We start from the raw sequence: 19,037 nt of genomic DNA on the forward strand, positions 1-19,037 counted from the left end.
AGCCAAATTTCTTCCGTCCTTGTTTATGTACATTTATCTACTAAATAGGCGAGTACAAGTTTGCATGCAATTGTCTCTTCGACCGGAATATTTGTATGTATGAAAATGTGAAGTGTTTCTTCGACGCACGGCTTTCGATGCCAGCAGAGCAGCGTAAGCAATGTCATACGATGACTTGACACGGACTCTGACACTTTCCGCTGGTGGGCACCTTTCCATTTCGGACTTTTCGCATACGCCTTGGTTGAAGTGAAAGGTGTAAAGTCGACATTAAATTTTAAATTGGTTTCGCCTGCATTGCCGTATAAAACGGCAAATTACATGGCTCATCATTGTTTTCGAGGTGATTGAAATATCGATCCCTTGACTTTAAGGTATATGTATTTACTTATCGTCATCTCGCCATTATTAAGTACACGTTCAAAAGTGGGGCAGTGGATGGATGGATATTATAATAAATAATTAATACCATCTATTGAGTAGAGATACGCAACAACGGACGTAATAATTTAATATTGCTCCTTCTTAGATTTCATGTTTGCAGGTTTTAGTTAGTGGAGAAAGTCAGCCTAGTTCGTGTGGCTTGCAGACAATAAGTTATTTAATGTGAAAATTGACAAATACTCGGCTTAATTTGAGACGTGTTGGTGAGTGGAGATAAGGTAAGTGGTTATCTACAGTTTAATATGTGCAAAATCTTCACTTTCCTTAATTGTTTGTTGGACCTCATGCATGTCGTTTCGCTGGTGGGGTGGTCAGACTATTGATAAATACAGATAGCCGCAGTCCAGCGGTCCAACCAATTTCTTAATGAACACTGGTTGTCCTTAACCATCGGTGGGATACATTATTCACACATAATAGATACAACTCGGCGTGAGTGCGAAAAGTTGCAAATTGAGGTTCTATTATTGGCACTTTGCATGCATGAAAGGAATTCCGATTTTTTGTTGTCCGCTTATACACAAGGAACATGTCTAATAAAACACCTTCAATCGTGCATATATTTCACTAGAAGTAGTGAGTAAGGAAGGACAGGAACAGAGATTAGTATGGGACAAGTTGAGCATTATTATATTGGTCAAATTTAGCAATACACTATTTGCATATTTAGTTTAAGTGTTTCAGATTGTGTTTTCATGTCCATGCTCTTTGAACAAGTCGACAGAGCTTAGGCATTATTTGCTTCCTGCATCATTACATACACCTGCTTGGAACAATGCAAAAATTAAGAGAGACTGGCTGATAGTGGGGTTGTTCGTGTTCCAATATTTACAAACGTGCTCCACCTCTATACACATACAGACATTCACTCCTAACTCATCCAGGGTAGTTTCTTCAGAAATGAATAACGATTATACAAAGTCATCAATGCCATATTTCATATAGCGATTGACCAGTAGGATTATTGCGTACACCGAAAAAGCTGCTTATATACGCCAAAAAACGCAACTTATTTCTATATTTGTACACATTTCTTGCAGAACTCTGAAATAAATGAGCAAGTGCATCTGGACATTGAACTTGGAACAGCAATAAGCAATATATACGAAATACATACGCCAAGATACAAAAAGCTACTTAAGTGATTTTCTTAAACTCTCACTCGCTCACTCACACAACCCGTCTGAAAAATGATCTCCAAACGGGAGACGTTCCAGTCGGGTGATGAGTAAAGTATTTGAAACTGTTGAAAAACTAAAAACGACAAGGCAGGTTTGGAATCTAAAAATATTGAAATCTGAACTGAGCAGCAGCCGCAGCAAAGGAAGAAGGACGTTAATTTTTGTGGGTGTCATTGTATCCCAATCGTTTGGTGGAAGTGCACTTAAGAAAAGTTGCAAGACATCATCCTCAGGTGCTACCTGATACGCACTGGCATCATGCCACCGTCATCAACGGAACGCATCATGATCAGAGAGCTGTCTTCCATGTATTCAAACTGTAAGTGATTTTTATTAGTTATATGTTTTTTCCATGAATAATATAATTGGTTCAGAAGGTGGGTCCAATATTGTGTTTGTATTTCAAATTTCACGGTGTGTTGTGCACCAGATATGATAAAATTACGATATTAAAGGTGATTGCTCTAGTTGAGAAAGAGCCAAACACAACATTTTGAGACAAAACGAGTTTAATCGAGGTGGGATTCCGGTGTTAAAAGGCTTTTGTGAATAACACAGTAGACAATTTATGACAGCAAGGAAATTTTCGAATATACATAGCAAATGTGCATTTATGTATGCTTAAAGTGACATGGTTTATTATGCGCATGTGTTTTACGATGGGTTGAAAAGCGACATGAGATACTTTCGGGCCAATATGTTATCTGTTAATTTGAATTCTTACTCTTGTTGACAGTTTTCTTTTCGAATAGAACAAGAAATATTTTTTAGAGTTATAGAAAACAGTGATATTTTAAGGCATAAATTTAATCTTGCTATTTATTTTGGTGGCACGCCCAACCCGTTTCTAATTACAATTTGGATTCATCTCTTAGCATTTATGCACGCATACATAAGTACTTGCAAATCTGTACGTAGTTCGAAAGTAGTTACCGGATGATTTGTGACTTCAGCCGGAACAGCTGCCAAACTCATTTGACATTTACATTAGACGGTGGTAAGAGTACTTGCATCATTTGTTTGACACTCTCCAGGTCTTAACTCAAGTTGAAAATGAGAACAGTGAGCCAACCTCCATTTGTAAAGGCAAGACGTATTTCTTAAACAACAAGAAACGATCTGTTTCCAAACATGTGCAAAGGGATGAACAATTTTTAGACTGAGTCAGGGATAATGGAACCGGTGAATCTGTGTGTGTCTGCGACACGCTAATGGACAAACACCGATTTTGACCAACTTGGCCTTAAAATGCGTATCTCCACTAGGCCTTCGATGAGGTCGACGATGGGCAAGATCGATCAAGTGGGTGACCAGTGAGGGTCATTTAGGTGGATGGGGTATTAAGCATCAAAGTTTCAAACAGTATTAGAAACTGAAATTTGGCACACAGATCGCTAAAGGCTTGTAATGAAAGTTTCTTAGATGAAATTCAGAAAATTTTGAACCAGAGGGACCTCGGAGGTGCCCCATACCGTTTTTTAAAGTTGTGAAGGCTAAAAATAACTTTTACGTAGCAAATACAACTTGAGAAGTTCAAGAGTTGTAAGAAGTGAACCACTGGTCGTGATACCACTTATTAGAAAGCATTTCACAAACATACATGGGGGGTTGTTTTACATATTTAGTCCGGTCAATTCGTACAAAAATTTAGAAGCGGACTCTGTCCTTGACCCGGGATAAATGAAGGCTGTACTATAGGTTTTTATGTCTTCGTGTTTTTAACCATTGTTGGAAAATATAAGATTTATCTTTGCGCGAAAATCTTACAATCCGCGTATTATATTAAGCGACATCACCAATAAATACATTTAAGGCGTACGTATATTTATACGTATGCATATATAATTCATGGCAAATTAATGACTTATGGTGCGGTAACTACCTATTTATTTTTATCGCCTAATCAATACTTTTCATGTGACTGCCATATTTGACCTAAGCTATTAAATTTGAGTCTATGACACATCCGTAAATGTGTATTAAATACCATTACAATATGATTCACCAAGTATGTGTATAATGTATCACTGCTTGCTGCGTGTCTTCAATTATATATTACAACGCAATCCTCTGCAAAACGAGGATAGCTAATCCGGATAGTTGGTGTAAATCTGATGAGAGAAAGTTCGCCGGTTTTATTGGAGAAAGTTGTTGTGCGTGTCAGTAACTCGCAGTATTGTTTCATGTTGTAAAATTATATTATGTCCTGAGCTGTGATACAAAGTAGTATGTGTTCCCTGCAGCTACTTATATGTAGTACATGTATCTGTTAAAGTGGTTGTTGTGTGGGCAGATGAGGAGAGAGATGGGCATATCATCTATCCAACACTCTGGCGTGAGGTGTCAGGTAGCGGAGATGGGCCATGGAAAGTCCAGGAGACGTCTGTTGGGAAAGTGAGGAGATTAAGCGAGAGGTGAAAGTACCCGTTTTCTTCCATGAATCGGTTGGTTGGTTGAATATCGATCCATCAGTTTCATTCCCGTCGTCTTGTCGGCTCGAATCTTCTTTTTTAGGGTCCTCGCGACCATGTGGAACAAATACGAACAAAAGACCTCCTCCGGTTACGGCACATATTCCATTAAAAAAATAACAAGTCCATTTAAGACAGCGCATCAGTCCGACCCGATCTAAAATAAAGTATCCCATTTGTGACAGTTAAGAACTTGTACGCAGTTATCATCACCAGTTGATTGCATTATTCAGTCGTGGCGAAGGGGTCGTTCGTCAACTCGTACATACATATTTTGCGAACCAATTAAATGAATATCGTCCTTTATAAAGAACGCGCATGAATAAATTGTGACTATTCATTCCATAACAAGGAAGCTTCCCGAGTCCGAGTTCAGAGGCGTGTATGTCACTAATTCTCATCAGTGCACGTACATATGGGTCGTCAACTCAATTATGAAAGGGTGAAGTAAAACTCTGTGGAAAATATTTCTCCACCGTCTCTGACATTTGCCTGCCATATTTCCCATGCGTAGCGTCATAGGAGTCGGTGGAAGTACACATTGACTATTTTATTACACAGGCCCCGACCCATCATAAGCCATTCCCCTTCGGCGCAAGTAAAGTAAAAGTAAAGTTTAATGGTTTTATTTCTCCCTTTGGACAGTAATGTTGGATAAGTATCAAGTATCGACTGAATATGTTGGTTGGTAGAGGTGCTCATCCAAGTGAGTGGAGTTAGTTGGAGTTGATTGTGTGTGCCAACCAACAAACTCGACGATTTCATGGGGAATGAATACAACGAGAAGACAGCCATAAAATACCTGTCAAGTGGAGAAAGCTCTTAGTTCCGAGCGAGAGGAGTTCACAAAATGTGACCGACGCTACCTACAACAACTCGCCACAAATAACCTTTTGCATAAAGTAGCCAGAATATTTTTATTTTGTTAGTCGTGACTTGAAAAATAAAATGATTCTGAATTATTCAGAGACTTGTTAAAAAAAGTGAAAGTAAGTTTGTGTGGAAGAAATAGTTGAAAAGGGGAAGGAAACGAAGTTCTAGGACTGTGATATGGCGTCCTCTCACCCCAACGGCAATGGAAGTCATAGCCAACTGTTTCCAATTCCTCAGGAATCTGGGAGTATGGCCATGGGGCATATGCGCGATAACATGCCCCCACGTAATTCCAAAAAGCTTTACTTCTCTTAAACATTTTATTTGGCTAAGAATTTAGTAATTATTTTCATGAGGGAATTATTGGCGAATATTTATGTCGACAATTAACCTAGATACATACACGCGGAGTCCTCTTATATATAAGCATTAAGTAGTTATCATCACTTTATTTCCTTATCGCTATACAGTAATTTGTTTGTGTTGTCGTATATAATATTTTGCTTTACTGTACGTTCCTGGACAGGTAGTCTTATTATAAGACTAAATTCAACCCACGAAGGAATTGAATTTTACATACGATCGATAAGTGACGTACATAAGAATAATTCGCGAATATGTAGTCTGTTCAGTACCTCGTGATCATGACTGATAAATTCATACTTATGTAAATATGTAAATGACTAAGGAGGGAGGTTCTTAACTGCATTTTTATCTGGATGCAATCATAACTTGAGTCCAAAAACCTTTCAAAAAACACATTCGTGAACAAAAGTGTCTCATCCCAATAGAACATTATACATACGTAATACCTGTTGTTGAAAATCACGACTTTCACCTATTTTTACTTTCACCTATTTTAGCGGACGTTGACGATTTGGGGTCTGGCGTTGTGGGCCTCCTGCTCACCAGCCTGTCCTGGCTACTGGTGATACTCACCCTCCCATTCTCTCTCTTCTTTTGCTTCAAGGTAAGAAACAACAAATTGGCAAATGATAAGTTAACCCTTATCAAGAATTTCACATAAGAGCAAGCTCATCTTATGAGCAAGCTTACATAAATATAGGGAAGTTCATTAGCGTTGTCCGTCTCCCAGATTGTCGAGTTTGTACACAAAAATTGATTTTGTCAAACTTTACCCTGTCTGTTTTGTTTTGCGTTTATGTACGTATTTTTATTTTATGACCACTTTTATATTACCGTGGGCAGGATGATGATGATGATGAGCGTCCAATTTAGTGGAACGCGGATCGATTTCTTTCTTTCTTTCGTTAATATATTATGGGGGCACCATACCTGAACCTCCATACGCAGTACAACTTTCTTCATATATTTGCAACGTAGTTTCATATAAAAAATAGAGTTTGACAGCCATGAATTAGTTATGCATGGGTTAAATAAAAAATAACATGTGCTAATCGATAAAGTCAAGGGTTATATTATACAGACGTATTTATCTACATGTATCCTTAGTTGGCACTTAAATGTTAATCATTACAGATGATTATGAAACTTATGTAGTTAAGCTATGCAATTAAGTTTATATGAATATCTAGGTGGTGCAAGAGTACGAACGTGCGGTTATATTTCGACTAGGTGAGATGATCTTGTACTTTTTATTACCCTTCCACATTCCCCCGAATACAACAAAACCATGTAATTTTGACTGTCTAAACTAGGTCGGTTACAGTCTGGAGGGTCACGCGGAATTTTCTTTGTTTTGCCATGTATCGAATCATATACGGTTCGTACTTATTTAATGTATTATGTACATACATACAGCTATTGTGTATAATAATTTCCATTTGTAATTATAATTTGCAGAAAGTTGACCTGAGGACGAGTTGCTTTGACGTACTTTAATAAAATTCATTTTTTGATATAATGTATATCTTATATTTTTTAAAAATAAATAATAACTTTTTAAAGGTACCCCCACAAGAAGTATTGACCAAGGACTCAGGTTAGAAATTAATTTTATCCACTTTCAATAATAAATATTTGTAATTTAATACTAATAATTATTACTATTTTAATATAGTTACCGTCAGTGTCGACGCGTACGTAAATTACTTTAATCTAATTTTGCTATAAGAAATTCCCATCATTAATATAATACTTGTATGATTTTATAAAATTTGTAGAGTCGTCTATTATAGAGTAAGTCATTTTAGATTTTTTGCTACATAGATAAATGTTTTCTGAACGAATGCCAGCCTTTAGGTAATTCCTATCAAATGTGACATATTTTGTAGGTGAGTAACGCTATCATATCCATCGCAAACGTGGCGAATGCTCACCAATCGACGCGTTTATTGGCACAAACCACCCTTAGAAATATTCTGGGGACGAAAAACCTGCATGAATTGCTCTCGGAGAGGGAAGGGATTTCCAACGCTATTCAGGTACATGCATACATATGGATAAAAGCAATATTTGTGTGTCCACTCGCATGACTCTAAAGCCTTAATTATTTATCGCTTGCTTCAATAATTCCAAGTGTTTAAGACGGAAATTGGGATGATGATCCTCACGTTATTGCGTACATGTCTTGTTGCCTCTGATATTTCGTGACCAATTGCAGTTAAGCCCTTTGTGACGTGTCGGCCTATTTTACGCCTTAATACCGCCTTTAATTCACATTGTTTTCCAAACCCAGAGCGTTCTTATAACACTAGAATAAATGCAATTACTTTTAAGTAGCTCAATTTCGCGAAATCGATAGTTTCCTTAGTCTAACAGTCTTACAGGTTCCAAATGTCACCTTAATAAAGAAACTGCAACATTCGCTTCAAGTAAAATCAATTTCTAGAAATTTAATTGGGTTTTGAAATATTCTCACGAATCGATACTACACACGAAAATAAAAAGTTTGGAAAATTCCAAAAACTAGCTCGCAATCTGATGCCAGAACTTGTGTTGTATTGTATGCAAAGCCGTAGATTATTTATTCTTCAACTCGTCTTGCCCAACTTTTTATTGAAATTGCGTTCTTTCTTTTTCTTTCCAAACACGCAGGTTCATTTCACATGTTTCATCGTTTTATGCAACCGATGTAACCGATATGCGAATGTTGTACTCAAATGTGTGTATTTGCGAAAATATATCAAAAGTATCTTTCTGGCATCATTTCATACTTGTACTTCTTACGTATTTGTAATGCGGGCGTGGTCCACCACCTTTATTTGCTTTGTCAGCTTGGTTAGAGAGAAAGTAAAATATATGCACCATAACGTGTCACAGCGATGCGATGGGTGGTTTATCAACCACCCGACTGTCCGATCAATAACTATCAACGTCGATGTATAACGCAACCATCGACAATAAATAAAACTTGGGGACATGGCCAGTAATATTTTTAGCAGCATGAAATTGTTCACGATGAAAATTGTATCTTTCAGGGCTCTTTGGACATCGCCACGGAGGCATGGGGAATTAAAGTGGAACGGGTCGAAATGTATGAAGTTCTTATGCATTCACTAAATTAAAATATTTATTAAACATGTTTTCAAATAAATGTCTTTAATTTTTACAGTAAGGATGTCCGGTAAGAACTTAGATAATTGTATTCATGGTCAATAATAAATATGCATAGATAACCGTCTAACCGCTAACCCATATATAAAATAAATATATAAATATACCTACCTCATGTCACTTACCTTATCCTTAATACCTTATCGGCAGATTACCTGTCCAGTTACAAAGAGCTATGGCGGCCGAGGTAATTACTTATATTTAATCCTAGTCATGACCTGAGAGGTTTTCATACAATTATGCTTTTTCTAATCATAGGCGGAAGCCGCTAGGGAAGCTAGAGCTAAAGTGATTGCGGCTGAGGGTGAACAAAAGGCATCTCGAGCTCTTAAAGGTTCATATACATAAATCAAATTACTCCATTCTCCAGTTTGTGTATCTGATCTTATCTCATGTTGATTTTTATTAACTATTGCAGAGGCTTCTGATGTAATTTCCGAGTCTCCTGCAGCACTTCAATTGCGATACTTGCAGGTGATTTGTCAGTCTTTAAGAGAAATCTTCAACACTTTTCCGATTTCACGTCATTTAATTTCTTTCATAGACTTTGAATACGATCAGTGCCGAGAAAAACTCAACAATCGTTTTTCGTAAGAGCATTTACTGATATTTATATAAAATGCATTACGGCGATACACTTGACTCAAAAGAGCTTTAAAATTATGATTTTTTTGCAGCCTTACCGATCGATCTAATACAGGGGTTTATGAAAGGGATGCGACGCGACTAGACGAGCAAAAACTGCACCAGAACTCTAAAAAATACCAAACAAAGGCTTATTTTGATTTATAAATAAGAATGTAAAAGTCCAACAATATTTCCACTTTAATTCTAAATTATGTATGTATATTCTAAATTCTAATATCGTGGCGCTATATAGAAAAATACCCATCTTACGGAAGGACCAGATCATATGCATATGTACATATTTATATTATACCATCTACAATTCAGTATTGATTTTGTGCATCTATAGTTAAACTAAAAATTCATGAGGTGCTTTCTATTATTATTGATTATGGAGACCAATTCTTATACATACAAGAAAATATTTATTCATTCATAGACATTGTAGTTCATCTCTCTACGGAATAAAATTGTCCATCCATTAAATTGATCTCATTTATACTATGATTTTTTAAACAAGTTTGTAGTAATAAAGTTAATAATGCTATGCCGTATTAATGAGTTAATCTTTATGAAAGCTGTTATTTTACGAATATGCAAAGTTCTTTGTTTTAATTAAACGCATTTCTAATACATACATGAAAATAAATAAATAATTGCAAGAAAATCAACAACGTTCAATTAAATTTTGTACTTTTTTATTACATGTTTATATATTTTGAGATCGCTTTCGTACTTTCTCCTTATCAACGTGTAATAATATTACACGTATTATGTATATACATATTATACATATTATACATATTATGTATGTAGGGTTAGTTTTTAAAATCGGATAATAATGTTTACACTAGCCATCGTTATCAGCGATATAAATAAATCCATCCAAGTGTGTGTGTGTGTGTCATTAGAGTTATTTACTTTGTAAAGACAATAGTAATAATGAGATAAAATATTTACATCATCACCGAGTTCATCTATATCTTTTAACGTAATATTCTTTACATGTAAGTCAATGTGAATGAAAGTAAATTAAGCTTTGTCGTGGGTATAGAATCACATTAATATTTATCGATATAACAATAACTATGTATTTATATAATTGGTATTATAACTCTTCAAAAGAAACCCGTAGTTAACTACTGGCTTCGTTTAGTCAAAAATCATAAACCCCAAATATATGTATATATATAAAGCAATAATTAATGGATAGACTAGAAGGTAAATTGATAGTAAATTGATATAATAACATTTTAACCTCACTCGTTTTGATCTTTAGTTGTCATTCTCACTCTAAAAATGTTGTACTGTGAGTCACAGTCTGTGACATTGCAATACATATGTCTACAATTTGTATATATTTTTAAAGGTCCAAAACATTTATATAATTGCATTTCTTTTGTAATAGACTTCACAGCTTTGTTGATTTGGTGGGATATTGCAAGAAGGATTGCAAGGACGAAACCTCCTCCTCCAAACTAAACTAATTTATCTACTACATATTTATCAACGACGACTACCTTCAACTTTGGACTGACTTTGCAAATACTGGACAAACATAATGACGTATCGATTATTTTTTAACATGTGCGAAAAGTGTTACTGTTATTAATTAATGTAGTCCATCATTAAAATTAAAGAGATTACTGGCGTTACAACAATTCTACATTAACATATATAAGGTACGCATTTCAATCAGTTCAGACCCAAACATAACCAAATAATAATAATAATAATCTACTATATCGAACCTAGAGACCTCTTTGCTTACGTGAATGTATAGCAGGTAATTTACTATGAAACATTTATCAAGCCTTGTAGTTCATTCACGAAAGCAGCCACTTATCACAAATAATTATGGTTTTCAACAACAAAAGTTAATTAGAACGAAAGAAAATTCGAGAATGTCTAAACAAAAATAACCACAAACATCGGGACTTACTTAAGTAATAGCATTAATTTTCAATAAATACATCAAAAATAACCTTTGTATTAATAAAGCTATAATTAAGGTAAAATATTATAATGAGATGTAGTCGTCTGATTCTATTTGGTTAATAATGACTCAAAGAAGCCAAATTAATTAATTAATTAATTAAACCATCTATCATTGGAATTGTTATTCAATAACATCATCCTATTCGTCAATTGCAACTAATCCTCATCGATAGAAAATTCGGACTCTTCCGAGGCGGATGCGTTTGGGCTATAAACATAAGTTATTATTATTAGCACGTAATAATATGTAGACTACAAAATCGTTTTATAATCCTAGTTTTAACATGGTTTCTTACTTCATGGCTCTGCAATTAAGAAATAGGATTCGTTTCATTTTAGCATTGTAGAAGAAAAAGTTGAAGGACCAGACACATCCAGCTTCTGAGAATGGATCAGATATCAGGTCAGGTTTGTACATGTAGATCTCAGAGTTTCTCAAGCCACCAATTTCAACATCAATCTCTTCCCACAATCGGCTCCTATCACAAAATATTCCGAAATTATGACTGGGAAGATTTAGTGAATGTAGTTTAAACTCCGCTAGTAATTACCGAATTCCTCTCCCGAAAAGGTGACACTGTCCCAATCTAGAATCAATCTCTGCCCAAACCTGAATCGAATTGTATAGATATTAGTTTATTGAAGGCATTCGTCACGAATTATGGATTAGACATGAATTATTTAATTTTCTCACGTGGGCCAAACTAGGCGATCTAGAGAACTCATGACTTTTAGCGTCACTAAAGTCATAGTCGGGAAAGAAAGAGAGGTTCAATGTGGTGATGAGATTGAACAGCATTTTCCTTGAGATTACAAACATTTCCAAATTCTCAGGAGTGAATATTTCTGGCTCCGAGTCTAGCGACTTGGAGAGGAAATTCGTGTCTATCGGAGGCGACAGTGCTACAATGTCGGACCCCCCACCATCTTTGGACATTTTCTTGTACATTGTTTTTTGTTCATTTCCAGCAACCTAGAAGAATAAAAATATATGTATGATTGAATAAAGCTTGTAAATATCCAGAATCAGAGTACATCAGTGAGTACAAATAAGTGCATTATGCAATGAGTTCATTGAATTTTGCATTAATTTATCAGAAGCCACATAAACACTTGAACAGACATGCGAGAATCGCACACGACATTAAATCATAACGACCTGTTGACCTCACAGTTCACGAATTCACCATCCATTATTCAAACTTTTGAGTGTAGCAAGAATGCACACAACTTCAGATTCGCATGCTCTTTAGCAAAATGTGCAAAAATGTGTATCCATCCATTCCAGCCTTTGATTTCAAGTTATTTAAACAACTACATATACATTCATTCGTATGATAACATTGGTCAAACAGAAATATATTATGTGGCTTTAAAACTCTGCAGTTATTTTGCCTTACGACAATACAAATAAACACTTGTGTTTGATAAATATGTACAAGCGGTCATTGACTCACTCATACATATATGTCTAATCAGTGCAATAATTCTCATTTCACTATTATCGAAAAAGTTGCACAAAACGCCGAAGAATATTTACATAATAAATACTATTCATATAATAATAATTTATTTCTGATAACTCTTTCTTATGGGCACTCTCATCAATAGAGTACAACGAGCATACGTATTTCTGCATGATTTAATAATATAACGGGTTCCCATAAATATTTTCATGCTTCATACGTCCGTGATAAAATAAGTGAAATGATATTTACGCAAATCACAATCGTTTCAAAGGTTGCTTTGTTTTATCAACAGTTTGGAGCGTCAGATATTTGGCAGGATGAAGGAGAGATTCTAAATAATTTGCCAAATCTTTTGGCAAACGCATTTAACCTGACATTCTAAACTAGAGCCCATCTGCTTTCGTAAATAAGTAGGGAATGAATATAAAAATTCTATAAGGAACTTTGCCAAGCATCAGAACTACGAGGAAATATAAAAATCTGCGATTTTATACTTTGACCGTGTTGATATCATCGTTCTGTTTAACACAGCTTATAAAAATGAGAGCAAGGAAAAGGGGAAACTTGAAAATAAAGATAATATACGAATGATATATTTATAATAAGATGCCACTAAGGAGTTTCAAATATTGGTTAAGTTCAATAATATAGCCAAGTTTTTCTTTTGTGAGTTCCAATATATGTATGAATGCATAATTAAGCCTTTGTCTGCCTTATCATTATCTACTATAGTTTTCTACATATATTTATATTTCGCGTATACGGTATACCCTCACCGTGTACTAAATTCATGTCATTCCGCTTGACATTTTAAAAGAAAATGCATGCAAATGTAAGAAAAAAATTCAAGGGCAAACTTGCATCATAGAATGTGACGTCACATTAAACTTCTATTGTATGTATGTATGTATGTATCATGTACTTAACTTAAGTAACTTAAGTATCAAATATCGCTCATCATTACAAAAAAGCGTCAAGCAATGTACGTGTTTTGTCCACTCGTAAAAACTGGCCACTGAAATTTATGGAATATATATAAATAAAAATGAGAAACAGTAGTATGCACATACTCAGCTATATATGTACTGTAGGTATGAGGATAAATAATGATAAGCCTAATTGCACACGACTACACGAGTAGCACAAAGGTTGTATGATCTCAGCAATATTTAACTGAAGAAAAAATATAGTTACATGATGTCATTCTATCTCTCCTGTCCTGACAAAATGTGACGCTACACATAATATTCCACCAAATAATATTATGTATAATATGCAATTTTCTGCCAAAAAATAAAATAAATAACATAAACGACCAACTATATAGTGAGAACATGTTTGCAGGAAGGTATGTGTCATGCCAATGTTTCTCAATCTGACTATGTACAAATGGAGAATAGGGTCAATAGAGATTTTCTTTTATAAATATGAAGTATTCACAAATTCTCAACATTAATATCTCACGTTCTGAATTTGCTCAACATAAGCAGAAAGGCAAATGGAATAATTGTATGGGAGAAGAACAGTGTTTATTCTAAACTGTTTACTTGCTAAATGAGAAATAAGCATACCGACAGTGAGTGATAATAAATTATCAGGCTAATTATGCGAGCTATGTTCCAATTAATATACCTTCGTATGATATGCACTTTCCAAACTGGAGATGAAACGAATGGCAATAAGTATAAGTTGATAGCGCATGAAAGTCTATAATCAGTACAGGAGGCTAACAAAACCTTGAGAAGTTGGGCGACAACTTGTCTGAGTTCTTGTTTATCACCCTACTGACATTCCATGAATCTTGTACCAATTTCACTATAAACTTGGATATTGATATGCTTTTCGTAAACCAACTTTACGATAACCAATTGTAAAATTTTTGACATAGCGATGAAGATGAAATGGATGAAAATTATAAGTTTATAAGCTAATAAATTGTAAGAAATATGTGATTATCACCTTGCAAGAATATGATTCAACCCGTCCAGTAATTCTCCACTCTCCAACCTCCAAATTGCTTAGCAGTGAAGAAAGGGCTTCCAGCCTTCCACTTTCCAGCAGCTTCATGTTTCTTTAAATAGCTTCAAACCGTCTAATAATCCAATTTGTCTTGTGGATGGGTTCGGATTTGTTTGCCTTTAATTTCACTTTCTTTCAGATTCTTCTAAATCAGTTTATACAATTTAAGACAGAGTTCGAGTGGAACTTTGAAAGTCTACACGGGAAGCTTTTCCTGGAACTGAAGGTGTTTGACGCCGTCAAAGTAAACCTTTCCATTGGAGATGATGTATTAAATATTTGATAAGATAATGACAACTTCTTCTCAAATTCTAACTTTCGTCCAGTTTTCACCCACACTAATATAATAAATTAGTTATTTGAAGGTGAACACCAATGAGATTAAGGGTCACGTATTGTCTTCCTGGTTAGGTGAGTTCTTGCTTGAAATACCACATCAAGAAAGAGGAACAATAATTAATAAAGAGTTCAATCATCCAATATCTTACTAATAATGAAATCAAGTACTTACGCTTGGGCGGACGATTGGTTTATTAACTGTTTTAACTGCTTGTTTGCTCAGTTTGTTGTCAAGTAGAGTCAAAAGTAGGAAAACTATAAAACAGTAAAGTTTGATTTATAAGTTAAAACTTCAAGTCAGTTTAGTATTAAACGTACTGGTGGTAAATAACATCAGATGATGAGCGCAAACTTGTAGTAAGTTGTAGTAGTACGAACGGTGTTACTAGCCAAACGCCCTCCAAAACTGATGAACAAATGGGATATCAAAACTTGAAAGTGGTGATGGGAACATCAACTCTGTGAATTGGAATACTTCAATGTTTTCCTTAGCGAATGGTCGAACAACGCAACGTTTTCGACATGCAGTTTGAATCATCCATGGCGTAACTTACATACGTGAATCCTTGAATTGATCAACGTACTAAACAAGATCTTCTGGGTTCCTCACCCCGTTGAAAATACGCCAACCCCTGGGCCAGCAAATCTAAAAGCAAATTCCAAACGGTTAGAATCCCACTTTTCAATGATGAGGAATCCAATGTTTTCATAACCTGTAAAATTGTTTTTTTACATGCCTGTTTGTATCGCAAATTCTTTTATGCAACTCAGAGTTTACGTTTTGCACAAGTACTTGCAAAATATTTAATCCAACTCTAAATATATCTGTTGGCTTGATGCGTATGTCGCAAGTTTTTATAATTTGTCATAATTTGTACCTTATGGAGGTAAAACACGAAGGTAGGAAACCCTGAAATAGATAAATACAACCATTCTGTAAAAAAGAAGGGTCCACTTTCAACTTTTGTATTTGTTTACAAAACGAAATGTTTACGAAAAGTTGAATTGAGTAACAAAAACACATGAGCTCGTCTCCGCAGCTCCGACGTCTCAAAATGCCTCATGTTGATTTTCATCGTCTCATCATTCTGAGATTTGCCCGAATCCAGAACAGGATGCAAAATCATTCGGTAGAATACTTATCATGATTTTATTATGTTATCTCTGCTCGATTTGTTTGCAATTCGTTTTTGGCCAACCTCTCTCTTTATTGAACCAACCAACCCATTATAAATAACATTGGCGATATCATTCTCTTTGCTATTTCTGTTGTTGTTGTGATGGGTCTCAATTTGCAGAAAACTTCCAGAAGGAAATGTAGTAGCTTCACCAACCACCAACCCCCCACGTAGCAGGGAATCTGCGAACCGGTAAAAATTGCAGCGCAGTTTTCGCCAATGTTATGTTATAGCGCCACCACTACATATACTATTACGACTGCTACATAATGTCATATATATGCTGCGAGTATCCGAATATATCCAGTTCTCTAGAACTCTGTTCCATGTTATTGTGCCTGCTCCGTCCAAATTTCTTTCGACCTTGTGAATTGTAAACGATGATATCGACCCTTCAGTGAAACGCAGATCAACATGTTTACCAACAGAGGCGAAGGATGTTCTCAAAGTCAATCTCACCTCGCCTCCTCTCTCACCGATGATGGCAGGGCTTCCTCATTCGCTCCCCGATGCCTGAACAATTAACAACTTTCTCTGGACGATAACAAGTTCTCAAATACTTTGCATAACAGCACATTTACGACTCTTTGACTCACGTTAGGGAAATTGAGACAGATTTACCAATAACAGTAAGTTCGGCGTATGCAGTAAATTTCTTTAATATTGCAAGAAATAAAATACTTGTTCATTTCAGATTTTTAAAGTAAACAATTTGTCATCATGTACAAACTGAGAGCAACCAAGCCATTGTGGGATGTTGCAACAAAGTCATTTTCCACGTCGAATGCGGTAAGCACAGCTAAATATTTTGTATCAAAGTGTGCATGAAAATGGTAGGTGCATGTAACTCATTGTTCATGTATGAAACCATATACATATTAAATATTGTATTTTAATCAGAACAATACTAAAGTGACCGTGTTGGGAGCATCGGGTGGAATTGGTCAACCTTTGTCCCTTCTCCTCAAAACGAACCCGCTAATACAGGAACTGGCCATGTACGATATTTTGTATTCACCGGGTGTAGCTGCTGACCTAAACCATGTTGCAACGCCTTGCAAGGTCAAAGGTTATGGTCCCGGTCAAATAAGAGATGCCTTGGATGGGGCAGACATTGTTCTCTGCGCTGCTGGGGTCCCTCGGAAGGCTGGACAGACCAGAGAAGATCAGTTTAATGTGAACTCGAGGATCGTCAAGGACTTGGCAGTGTCATGCAGTATGATGAACCCCAATGCAATTTATGGCATCGTCTCAAATCCTGTAAGAATGCATTGAAAAAACTTAATTGGGTGTGGAGCAAATATTTATTGACTTGTTTGTAAATATATGCTTCAAGATCAACAGCACGGTGCCACTGTTTTCGGAAATGTTTAAAAAGGTTTAATTTTGAAATCAAGTTAACTGAGGCCAATTAGATTAGTAAATATAATTTATGTTTGAAAAGGCTGGAGTTTTGGATGAAAACAAAATATTAGGAATTACCACACTTGGACCTGTTCGTGTCAGCAGCTTTATTTCTCAGGAGAAGGTCTGTCCGTCACGAAAGCGAACGTGTTGAGCCAGTTACTTTATACATGAATAATGTAACACAGGGTTGGGACCCTTCAAAGATATTTTGCCCAGTAATCGGGGGTCACAGCGGGGTCACTATCGTCCCAGTACTTAGTGCTTGCACACCCGCCCCCGACCTTTCTATGGATAAGCTCAAACTTATTACGCTCAGAGTCAGGGTGAGTACAAATACTTATCAGGACTGCATTAGTTCAGCAATTTGTACATAAATATGAAAAATTGCTGAATGAAAATTTAAAAACCAGGAAGCCGGCGTCGAGATCGTGGAAGCAAAGCAAGGTTCGGGAACAGTTACGTTGTCCATTGCCTGGTCCGCAGCAAAGTTCGCCGATTCTATTTTAAGGGCGTTGAAGGGTGAAAAAGGCGTGATTGAGTGCGCGTACGTCAAGAGCAATGTGGCTTCGACTAGATATTTCTCAAATCCAGTGGAGCTCGGGGTAAGTATTTAGTGTATAATTAGTACTAAATAATTTTGAATATGAAATGTCGTATTTGCAGCCGAAGGGAATCCACAAAAATTTGGGCATGCCGAAGCTAAATGACTATGAAAAATCATTACTGGAGGAGTGCTTACCGATTTTGACTCAGCATATCAAACAAGGGGAAGCTTTTGCAGCTGCAAAAATTTAAGACATAATGCTGTCAACAATCCTGAAAAAATCAAAGTGAGATTATTATATTTAGTTGCTTATCATAGCTAGATATCGAACATGTTTCATCACTGCTATTGTTTATGTAATTGTACATACATTGTTTATTATACCCTATACATGCATAAATGACTGATTTGTTGTTAAGTATGTAACATATTTATACGTAGATACCTCAATCCAGTCATCAGTTTTAGTCTGAACAAGAAACGATATTCTAAATAACCAAGTTGAGAATAGTATTCAGTTATAATAGTTAGTAGCGTACTTAGTACTACATAATCACTGTAGTTATTAATTTGAATATTTATTTTTATGAGGATATATACGTGCCACACAACATGAAACTGAATATTATATCATTTACATTACTCTCTTTATTCATATGTATCGTGCAAAATGGTTTATGACGCTTTAACAAATTTCCCTCTACTAGTAGAAATAAAGCAATTTTTTTCAAAATCGTGAGGGTAATAATTAGTCATTTATCGAGCAATTTATTAGCAATTTTGTGTCTTCATACTTTATGGCTCATAATTATTCTAAACGAATTCTGAGACTGTGATCAATATGACAACCAAAGGAATAGATGGGGGGACAAGAAATGACAAAACAGTGAGACCAAAATGATGCAGCACACTCTGTATTCCATACGATTTGTTTTTGTAAACAATAAGCT

At 35.6% G+C, this 19,037-nt stretch overlaps 3 protein-coding genes across 9 annotated transcripts; 2 read left to right on the top strand and 1 right to left on the bottom strand.

Moving 5' to 3' along the window:
* The first annotated feature begins 427 nt into the window (after positions 1–427).
* On the top strand, positions 428–9,800 carry LOC110842630 (band 7 protein AGAP004871). 4 transcript variants are annotated; one of them, XM_035847686.1, is made up of 17 exons: positions 428–662; positions 1,485–1,944; positions 5,833–5,939; positions 6,526–6,565; positions 6,649–6,713; positions 6,794–6,823; positions 6,899–6,932; positions 7,011–7,029; positions 7,114–7,129; positions 7,225–7,374; positions 8,371–8,426; positions 8,505–8,516; positions 8,657–8,693; positions 8,765–8,840; positions 8,925–8,980; positions 9,051–9,096; positions 9,184–9,800. In XM_035847686.1, the coding sequence occupies exons 2-17, from the start codon at positions 1,884–1,886 to the stop codon at positions 9,234–9,236; spliced, it is 858 nt and encodes a 285-aa protein (XP_035703579.1). In that variant the 5' UTR covers positions 428–662; positions 1,485–1,883; the 3' UTR covers positions 9,237–9,800. The 4 variants fall into 4 exon arrangements, 3 of the variants coding, with proteins under 3 accessions (XP_035703579.1, XP_035703580.1, XP_021944088.1); XR_004833959.1 differs by lacking the exons at positions 428–662; positions 1,485–1,944 and adding an exon at positions 3,981–5,255 and having other exon boundaries at positions 9,184–9,306; positions 9,387–9,800; XM_035847687.1 differs by lacking the exon at positions 428–662 and having other exon boundaries at positions 1,094–1,944.
* A 229-nt stretch (positions 9,801–10,029) lies between these two features.
* Positions 10,030–15,604, bottom strand: LOC110842631 (repressor of RNA polymerase III transcription MAF1 homolog). Of its 4 annotated transcripts, XM_022088398.2 has the most exons (8): positions 15,513–15,604; positions 15,277–15,417; positions 15,131–15,213; positions 14,560–15,041; positions 11,826–12,104; positions 11,683–11,741; positions 11,428–11,610; positions 10,030–11,339 (listed from the first exon to the last, which is right to left on the bottom strand). In XM_022088398.2, exons 4-8 carry the CDS (start codon positions 14,665–14,667, stop codon positions 11,288–11,290), a joined length of 681 nt encoding a protein of 226 aa, XP_021944090.1. In that variant the 5' UTR covers positions 14,668–15,041; positions 15,131–15,213; positions 15,277–15,417; positions 15,513–15,604; the 3' UTR covers positions 10,030–11,287. The 4 variants fall into 4 exon arrangements, with proteins under 4 accessions (XP_021944090.1, XP_021944091.1, XP_021944089.1 ...); XM_022088399.2 differs by having other exon boundaries at positions 14,560–15,213; XM_022088397.2 differs by having other exon boundaries at positions 15,131–15,417.
* A 995-nt stretch (positions 15,605–16,599) lies between these two features.
* LOC110843629 (malate dehydrogenase, mitochondrial) lies at positions 16,600–18,820 on the top strand. The gene is made up of 8 exons (XM_022089612.2): positions 16,600–16,765; positions 16,831–16,925; positions 17,037–17,396; positions 17,473–17,514; positions 17,581–17,664; positions 17,729–17,866; positions 17,954–18,145; positions 18,207–18,820. Exons 2-8 carry the CDS (start codon positions 16,857–16,859, stop codon positions 18,336–18,338), a joined length of 1,017 nt encoding a protein of 338 aa, XP_021945304.1. The 5' UTR covers positions 16,600–16,765; positions 16,831–16,856; the 3' UTR covers positions 18,339–18,820.
* Positions 18,821–19,037: the final 217 nt, after the last annotated feature.

This window comes from Folsomia candida, unplaced genomic scaffold (genome assembly GCF_002217175.1).
Source record: "Folsomia candida strain VU population unplaced genomic scaffold, ASM221717v1 Fcan01_Sc002, whole genome shotgun sequence".
Lineage (NCBI taxonomy): Eukaryota > Metazoa > Arthropoda > Collembola > Entomobryomorpha > Isotomidae > Folsomia > Folsomia candida.